General features: G+C 41.1%; 2 protein-coding genes across 2 annotated transcripts in view; both read right to left on the bottom strand.

Annotated features, from left to right (window-relative positions):
* Window positions 1-7964: 7964 nt before the first annotated feature.
* The window catches only part of LOC123502840, a 5404-nt gene continuing 3368 nt past the window's right edge, over window positions 7965-10000 (bottom strand). The window contains exon 2 of the mRNA XM_045252110.1: window positions 7965-8038. The gene's annotated coding sequence lies outside the window, so the exon portion shown is untranslated. The remainder of the gene's footprint in view (window positions 8039-10000) is intronic.
* On the bottom strand, window positions 8393-9952 carry LOC123502642. Its single transcript, XM_045251806.1, has one exon. It carries the CDS (start codon window positions 9950-9952, stop codon window positions 8393-8395), a length of 1560 nt encoding a protein of 519 aa, XP_045107741.1.

The following is a 10000-nucleotide window of genomic DNA, read 5'->3' as shown; positions in this document are numbered from 1 at the left end:
CATCACTTATTAAAAAATTGAAAAGGCAAACTGATAAAATGAGAGAGAGAGAGAGAGAGAGAGAGAGAGAGAGAGAGAGAGAGAGAGAGAGAGACGATAAAACGTAGCTCATCCATAAAATATCTTGATAAAGTATGGTTTAGTCTGTTGTATGATCGTTATAACGTACTTTCATTGGGTTTTGCGCATCAGTGTTGGTCTTCGTTAGTTCTTGTATAAATCATTTGGGTCAGTGTATATATAACATACGACTCAATTTCCCTCAGAATGTCCTTTCATTTTTCTGTGTCAGTATTTTATTGTCTTGTAATGTATCACCTAATGTCGTTTGTGAATTATTTATTGTGCATATTCTACAAAGTACCTTTCATTATTTTTCTATCATGGTTTTATACTCTTATTCTTTACTTTTCCATATTTAATTTTCTACCAATGTTCTAGTAACTCGTACGTTTTTCTTTATTGGTTTTACCTTTACTTACCATCAGTTATTTTTTATTCACCCTCCATCTCTAACCACCAGGATTTTTCTTTTTGTTTGATTTATCCATCACTATTATTATTCTCATACAGCAACGTCGGGCTGAAGTGTATTTTCTTTCATTCCTTTGACGAATTATGATCTCTGTATTTACTGTGATCAATTTTTATTATTCACGTTCTTTTGTCTCTCATTTCTCTAGCTCAGTATTTAAATTTTCGTATTTTTTTTTGTTTTAGCGTCAATATTATTATTTTTTATTATGGTATCTTTATTATCTACTATCAATTTACTCTTACTTATGTTCTATCTCTTGTTACTTACATGAGACTTAAATTTTCATTAGCATATTATTAACTTTTTTCTGCTATGATGTATATATTATTCGACCTTCAATTGTCTCTTATTTATTGGTTGTCTATTTTCTAACATCACCTGTTTGCCATTTACGTTCCGTCTTTTCCTGTTTACATGAGTCTTTATCTTGGTACCTGTTTTTTTTTTCTATTAATCTTCCATTTACTCTTTCTATTTTCTTACTTCCTTCCTCATATCTTTATTCCTGTTTCATTCTTCCTTTTCTTAAGTATATGATTTTTTTTTTCTTGGTGATTCTTGGTTTAAAACAAGTTCCTCACTAACACAGTATTCACTTTTCTATTACATTTATTTGTTATGAGTTTTATGGTTCCGCCAATTCCCTTTATATCCTTTTATTTGCAATTCATATTGTAACAACAACATTTTACCTTTAACATTTCTATCATTTTATTTTTTATCGTGTACGAGTACTTATGCTTTATTGAACGCACATCTCCTCTCCCTCTCTATCTCTTTATCTATTTATCTCTCTACTTGTGTATCTATCAATTTATTTATTTACCTCTATTAATTTTTCTACCTCCCCTTCTCCTCTCTTGTTTTCTCCCTGTGTCTTTTCTCAGTTAATCTCACGGTCTTCTTTAGCCTCAGATAGAGTGTACAAGTCTCATTAGAGACCAAAAGTATCCCTGCAATATAATCATGACCTTTCTCTCTCTCTCTCTCTCTCTCTCTCTCTCTCTCTCTCTCTCTCTCTCTCTCTCTCTCTCTCTCAGAGGCCCGGAAAGCATTGTGAAGATGAAGGAAAGGTTGGAGTGAATTATTGAGTCTGTGTTTGTCAAATGTCGAGCTTCGTAAAATTGTCCTTGTGTTATTTGAGGAGTGCTAAATATTTTATTAGTACTCGTGTTATTATTATATTATTTGAAATATCTCTTGCTTGTTTGTATGAGATAGACGTATTTCTCAGGTTGTTAGTGCCGACCTTTAAAAGAACGTTAGGTAAGTTAATGGATGAGGATAATAGATGGTAGGTGATAGGTAGGTATGCTTCATTGGAACTCCCGCGTGTTGGTTTGATGGCCTCCTATAACTTTCTTTCTTACGTCTTTATGTGCTTTATTGTTGTTATTCTTTGTTTTGAGCACCCACTCAACCATCACTGTAATTGTTACTTGCAGTTACTTATGTAGTAATTTTGGAGGTCTTCCTGAAGGGTTATGTCAGTGTTATGAGGACGGTAAGGCATAATATCTAGCTTTGTTCTTTTATTAATTGTGTGTGTGTGTGTGTGTGTGTGTGTGTGTGTGTGTGTGTGTGTGTGTAATAATAATAATAATAATAATATACGGTTTATTAATTTGGCAGTGCAACAAAAAATTTACACTGAAAATGTACAGGGGAGGGACATTAAAACAATGAAATGCTTAACCTAACTATGGATCTAACTTAACCAAGAATTTACTTATTTATTTATTTATTTATGGCTCGCACCATAGTGGGCACCGCGCTAAGGTGGTACCGGTCAGTGCGCGGTGCTCTTAAGGGCGCCACGCGATTCTGGTGTCGGGTGGCGCGGGCAGGGGAGGCACGTCTGGGGTAGCAGGTGGCGGAGACGTGGATGATGCAGCAGCCCTTCCCCAAATTTTTCCAAGGCTTCCTGGTGTCTTGTGGCCAGCCTCGGCAGACTCAGGCAGGTCAGGGCGTCCTCGTAGGACCTGTAGGCAGGCCCAAGGATGACCCTGAACGCCCTCTTCTGAACCCTCTCCAGCTGTTGTCGTTGTGTGAGGTTCAGGGAGGAGGACCACGCTGGGGAGGCGTACATGAGCTTAGGGAGTATAAAGGTGAGGTACACTCCCCTCAGCTCATCTGCCGGTGCACCCAGGGACCTGAGTCGGCGCAGCATATAGATCTTGTATGAGGCTGACCTGATGATGGTGGAAACATGCTGCTTCCATGATAATTGATCATCCACCAAGACACCTAGAAGCTTGGTGCTGCGGACCACCTGGAGGAGTGAGGGCCCACAGATAGCTGGGGAGGGGGGACTGCTGCTGTGGAGGTACAAATGTGCATCACCACGGTCTTGGTGTGGTTGATGGTCATTTTGTTGTCCTCCGTCCACGTCTGTAGTTGGTTAAGAGTGGACTGAAGTGCTGAGAAGTCTGGGTTGGTGTTGTTGACGGGTACGCCCACGGTGCAGTCGTCCACATACTTCCAGCGGTGGGGGTGTGGACGAGAGCATCGTTGATAAGGATGAGGAAGCACAGAGGACCCATCTTGGTCCCCTGAGGGACCCCACATGTGAGCTGTTGGAAAGAGGAGACAGAGCCCTGATAACGAACGGCCTGACGCCTTCCCGTGAGGAAGTCTGCCAGCCACGCTATCAGGTAGGGAGAGAGACCCAGAGTGATGGCTTTATTTATCACAACAGTGTGATCAACAAGATCAAAGGCCTTTCTGAAGTCCACAAAAGCAATAGCTAGAGAAGTGTTGCGTTTGTCCAGGTGGCTGTGGACGAATTCCAGGAAGCTGACAAGGTAGTGAGATGTGGAGGTGGATTTAATATTACCAAATTGTTGTGTGTCAATAGAGTTACAAATTTTGTTATAGGCCCAGTCGAACACAAAATCTTCACAGATAAGGCTGGGTATAGGGGTGATGGCGACTGGTCTTAGATCATTCAGTGACTGTGGATTGGAAGTTTTGGGGAGGGGGGTGACGTAAGATGTCTTCCAGTCATCGGGGCAGGAATGTTGAGAAAGGGAGGCGTTGATGATAGAGCAAAGGGGTGTGGCAAGTTCTGGGGCAAATTCTCTGTAAATTTTGATGGGGAGGTCAGTGGGAGTGGTGGATCTGTTTAGTTTAAATTTAAGAAGCTTCCTGTAAACATCAACCTCCTGGACAGGGGTGGAGGGAGGAGGCAGGGAGGTAGGCTGGGAGAGTAGTAGAGTGAAGGGGAGGGAGTGTCTGACAGATCGCAGCGAAGTGACCGTTAATCTCTTCGGCCGCGTTGTCAGGTGAAAGGTGTGAAATACAGGGAAGAGAAGAGGCTTGTTTTGTAAACCACACAAAGACTTAATCTTGTCGTACCACTGTCTGTTGTTAGCAAGCTTGAGATGGTGAATTTTGTCTGGGTAGTAGCTTGCCTTGGCTGTTTTGATCTCCCTGATAACTCTGTTCCTTAATCTCCTGTACTGGTCAGGGCTAGAGTGGAAAGCCCTGTCACGCTGACGAAGGAGTCGTTTGATGCAGGGCGTCATCCAAGGGGCATCAGATGGGTCCACTGTGATGTTCTTGGCGGGAAGTAGTGGTGGAAGGCTTCCGTTGTGGTGGTGAAGTAGTTCCGCCATTTTGTGTGGACGTCTTCCTCATCCAGTACCTCGGTCCACGGGTGATGTGTCAGCCACTGCCCAAATTCCCTCATGGCGGAGTCAGGCATGGGCCTGTGGGATCTGGTGACAGTTGACCTGGGAACCGTCCGTGAAGCGAATCTTGTACAATATGCCACACATCCTGGATAATTTGAAATATACATCATTAATATGATACCTCCAATTTAAGTTTTTGTTTATATGAACACTAAAGAACTTCGTATGAGTTACATTTTTGACAACATTTCCCTCCAACAACAATGGTGGCATTTGGTAGTCTAAAGAGCGATTCTGAAAAGAATGTACGTAATTAGTTTTGGAAGTATTATTTGTTAAATTATTTGCTTTTTCCTATTGATTGATTGTTTCTAATTCGGTTTGTAAATTTCTGTGCAAGTTAAGTAAATCCTTATCAGCTAATAAAAGACTAGTATCATCAGCATATATAGTTTATTTTAATTTCGAGCTTGCGTTAGTTATGTCATCTATGTAAACAAGAAATAGTATTGGTCCTAAGATTGATCCTTGTGGTACACCTTTTTTTTTATTATATCTGAAGTGGAGTAATGGTCATTATAGAATACAGACTGAGTTCTATTTCTAAGATAGTTGGAATTGGAATTGGGGGGATAGGAAAGTTGGATGAAAGAAGAATTTGAGAGAAAGAAGTGTGTAAAAGTAGGAAGTGGAAGTACAGTTTAAGATGATAGATGACGGGCAGTCCGTCTTGCTACTTATTTAATTATTTAATTATTAGGTGCTAGGTGTTGAGCGCTCGCTTTATCTATTATAAGATTTTGCTTTATTTTATTTTTGCATCTTAGCTCGTGTTTTCATTTTGTCCTCCTATTGGCCCCGCCAAGCGTGACTCAGCCAGAGTCTCTGTCTCAGGTAGACCCCTCATAGTGCCACTATACCAGTGTGGTTATGGAAGTGCTTCCAGCTGACACTGTGACTCAGGGTGTAGGCGCCAACTCTCGACCTCTCTCCGCTGCCGGGTGTTTGCAAACAGAGCCGGTGACCACCACCCCTTGCCGGGGTGGAAGGTGTTTTACGGTGAGCCTCCTGCTCTTCCTAACCGCACGAGTCAACACCCCCACCCCGACAACTCAGGGCGCGGAGCAGAGGTAGAGGAGTACAGGGAAAAGACTTTTAAACATCGATTGGCCTCGATTTGCGTTATGGAAGTGATTCTGTTTGTTTCTAGTGTGAATTATATAGTTTTATGTTTTTGTTTTATGTTTTATGTATATGCTGTGTACATTGGGAGTGGATTAATTATATTAAGATTTGTGATTGGCCTTTTAAACCAATTGTGGTCTCTTGTTTGCTCGTGGTCTGTAGTTGCGTTTTTGTAGTGTGTGTCATCTAGTATTTCTTCTAGTTTGTGTTTGATTTGATTGCCTCGTTTATGTAGTGTGAGGTTGATTGGTAATAAGTTTGCTTGTGAGTGTAATTCCTCTGTTGTTTTTGTATACGGGTATTTTTCATTATATGTAAATCTTAGGGCCTTGTTTTGGATTCTTTGTAGAGATAGCATTTGTGAGTTTGATATTGCATTGAGTGTGTATGTGGGGTAAGTTAGGATGGGGAGGACACATGCTTTTATCAGGTGTAGTTTTATGTTGTGGTCTAGTTTGTCAAATCGTTTAGTTATTTTAAGTGCAAGCGTAGCTTTTTTGGAGATGTTTGAAATGTGTTTTGTATAGCCTTGTGTTCCTATTTTCAGTCCTAGTATGGAGGCTTTGTTTGCATATGGAATATTTTCTCCATCTATGGTGACAGGTGATGTCTTTTTTATGGCAATGGGGAGGAGAGTGAATTTTGATGTATTAGTTTTTATCTTCCATTTGTTTTCGTAGTTGCTTATGTGTTTTATTTCTCTTTCAATCTTTCTTGCTAACATGTGTCTTGATTTACCTGGTTGAATTATTATTTGTGTTATATCATCCGCATATTGTATGTTGATTCCATTTGTCAGTGGAGGAGGAATGTCATATGTATATATTGTATATAGTGTGGGGGAGAGGCTGCTTCCTTGAGGGACACCACTATGGAGTTGGAAACTCAGGCCATCGTAATTTTTGAGAGAGATGGAGGCAGTTCTGTTGTCAAGGAAACTATTGAGGAGTTTTGCAAGTATATTAGGTGTTTGTATTTGTAGTATTTTGTATTTTAAGCCGTTTAACCATACTTTATCAAACGCTTTTGAAACGTCTCTAAGGACTACACAGCATTGTTTTTTGTCTGCTATTGCATTTGATATTGTTTCTGTTATTATTGCAAGGGCTGTATCTGTAGATCTGTTTTTGCGAAAGCCGTGCTGTGTTGATGGAAGAATATTGTTGGATTCTAGAAAAGTACGTAGTCTAGTGTTTATTATTTTTTCATATATTTTGCCTGGTACCTCTAGTAGCGAAATGGGGCGAAAGTTGTTAGGGTCAGTGGTTGGTTTGTCTGGCTTTGGAATTAATTTTATTTGTGCATGTTTGAAGGCTTTTGGGAAGTATCCCATGGAGAGAGAGATGTTAAGTAGCTTTGTGTATATTTCAAGTACTTCGTTAGGAGATTTGCTAATATAGTTTTATTTATTTTAGTGTGTCCTGGGGTGTTGTTTTCAGTTGTTTTAATGTGTTTTAATGTCTTGTAGTGTGATGGGAGATATGTATTGATTATTTATATTAAGATTGGCTGGGTCTGCATGTTGGTAAGGGAGTGTAAGTATTCTATTGTTGTTTATATATTCGTTTACTGTTTGGTCATTCTCTTGATCAAAAGTCAAGTTTTCTTCTGGGCTTATTTTAAAACTTTGCTCCATATTTCTCTAAAAATCGTTTCTTTTGGTTTTCATCGTAGATTTTGGTGTTGTCATGTATTAAGTATGGTGTTTGTCTTGTTTTATTTCCTTTTAGCTGCTTTATATTTTGCCAGAATTTTTGTGGGTTTTTATGTAGATAATTTAGTTTCTTTATTTTATTTTCCCAGTTTTTGTTACTTCGTTGTTTGCATTCTGTTACTATTGCTTGCCTAATAGTTTTGTATGTGATGTATTTTGTGTAGGTCCAGCCTGCTGTCATGCTGTTTTGTATTAGTTGCTGAGCCCACCACTGTAACTCTTTAATTTTAGGGGTAACTAATGATTTTTGTACTGTTTTATGTTTTGTAATTGGTATGTGTTCTTCCATGGTTGATGTTATTGCTGTTGTCCATTCTTTTAATGAGGTTTCAAGTGTTTGTTTGTCCATATAGGGGTCTACATTGATATTTCTTGTTTTGTGTTGTGTTGTGGTCTTGAATTCTTCCCAGTTTGTCTTTTTAAGTAAATATGTAGGTGACGTTTCTATCTTAACAGGCTTTGCTGTGATTTTTATTATAATGGGTAAGTGATCTGATGAGGTTGAAGGTCCCATTTGTATGTCTATGTTATGGTATGTTTTGTTATTAGTTAGTATTATGTCTGGTGTTGATCTGGAGTTGTGAGATATAAATGTGGGGGAAATCCGGTCCTATGTGAGTGAGTTTGTTGATATTTATGAGCATCATCAGAGTTTTTCCTACTGTGTTTTCCTTTTTATTATCTATGTGTGGATGGTGTGCATTTAGATCTCCTATTATGTAAGTGGGATGATTTTGTGAAGCAATTCTGTGAAAATCTGTGATAGGGAGGTATGCTCTTCTTGGGGGTAAATATGTGGTTACTATGTTGATTGGTCCTGTGTTTGTTTCTATTGTAATTTGTAAGATATATTTGTAATATATCAGTTTGGTAGGTGGCCTTTGTCCCGGGCGTGCACCACTAGAAAGTTAGAGGTCCTGTGGTGGCGCATGTCATTTTTATGTTCATATATCCTCTTCTTCAGTCCTCGCCCTGTTTCGCCAATATAAGACGACGAACATCCACTGCACGGTATCTTGTAGATAACGCTGTCCTCGTTTTCTGCTCGTGGAGGGTTGTTGGTAACGATGTCCTTCGTTTTCTTCCCCGCGCAGTGGATTATCCTCAGGCCAGTCCTCGCGAGTAGACGGGATACCGGTGCCGTCCTCTTCGAGTACGGCACGACCAGGAAATCCTCTTCCCTTCTTGCTGGATTTTCTCTTCTTTTCCAGATTTCTTCTGCTTTCCTCCTCAGTTTTAAGAGCATGCCTGGTGGATACATTAACGGTTAACCTCTTGAATGCTTCCACGATGTATGCGCACTCATCGTGTAAGAATTCATCACTGCACACTCTGAAGGCACGTAAGAAGAACCCTATTACTATGCCTGATATCTAGAAACGGCAACACACCATTAACTTCCTCCTCCACTGTAAACTGTATGTGCTCATTTACTTCGTTGAGCTTACAGAGTTTGTCGTTAACGTTGGTGTCTGTCGGCATTATTACTATAATGTCATCAACGTAACGAAACCACAGTGATTCGCTCCCCATCACACGCACTAAACTCTCGCTTTCGAGTAACTCCATGTAGAGGAAGCCATAACTGCACTTAGGGGAACCCATGGCTAAACCTCTGTGTTGCACAAACTCCTCCTCACCGAACGTAAAGCACCCAAACTTCACACACAGAGACACTAGTTTTATGTAATCCGTCTTGTTCACTGGTAATTCACTTTCACTAACACTTTCGATTACTTTCTGCACCGCTTTCATTGCCCCAACCACTGGTACGTTCGTGAAGAGAGCCTTCACATCGAAGCTGGCCATCTTCTTCCCCGCAAGGTCCACGTGACGTATCCGTTCGATAAGGTCCGTAGAGTTGCGTAAGTGGGCGCTGCTGATGGTTCCCATTGCTACTGATAGCGGTTTCGCCAATACTTTCGCGAGCCGGTGAGGAGCGCTTCCTATTCCCGATGTTATAGGTCTCATCGGGACTCCTGGTTTGTGTAGTTTTGGGAGCCCTCTCATCCTTGGTGGACGTGGTGCCTCTTCGAGAAAGCCAATTAGTTTCTTTCCTCTGTCTGTTCTAGATAAAATCTTCCTCACTTCTTTGCTGAATTTGGCGGCCTCTTTTTCTGCGAATCCTGTTCTAGTTTTCTTGTAAGTGTTGCTGTCACTAAGCAACTGCTGCATCTTGTCCACGTATTCGGTCCTCTTCATTACCACTACGCCGCCGCCTTTATCCGCTTGAGTTATCACGATGTCCGTGCGTCTGCCGAGATCCTCTAATGCAGTGCGAAACCTCCTTGGCAGTCCAGGCTCTTCATCCTCGGCGATCGCCTGGTAGCACGCTATGACTCCTTGTTTGAAGCCCTTGTCGACGTCCTTCTCCTTCCAGTTGTAGTTTTTGTTGAGCAGTTCGTTGTATTTGAATCTAGGTTGTCCTGAGTCAAATTTTAATCCCAGGGACAGAGCTTGCATTTCTGTCTCGTTCAGTGGTGTGTTGGAAAGATTTTGAATGATGTCCAGCCGTCCTGCGTTGTTCCATTTGCTGTGGGAGCATAATTCTTTTAATTTTCTGGTCAGTTTTTCTCGTTGCTGCCGCTCCTCCTCTCTAAGCTTCCTCTTGAGGCGTAGGGGTAGTGAGTCCGTCGAGCCGCTTTCCCGTAGTGCGTTTATCTCGTCGGTTAGTGTGTTGAGTGCCTCCCGAAGGTATGCTCTTGCACTATCGCTGAATGGGACATTCTTGCTTGTTAGCTGTTTTGGAGCGCTTTTTGGGAGAACCTGTTCTTCCAGACAGTCGCGTATGAACCCACGTCTAAGGATATAACTGCTCAGCCTCCGTTGCCTGTAGTATTCCTGCTTCTCACTTCCTGGTCTTTCACCACCACTTGACATGTTGTAACAATGTGGAACAGGTGGGTTGGTGGGTGATGGAAAGAAACT

This window comes from Portunus trituberculatus, chromosome 12 (genome assembly GCF_017591435.1).
Source record: "Portunus trituberculatus isolate SZX2019 chromosome 12, ASM1759143v1, whole genome shotgun sequence".
NCBI lineage: Eukaryota > Metazoa > Arthropoda > Malacostraca > Decapoda > Portunidae > Portunus > Portunus trituberculatus.
The sequence above is the reverse complement of the archived record's forward strand: the minus strand, read 5'-3'. Positions and strand labels throughout refer to the sequence as shown.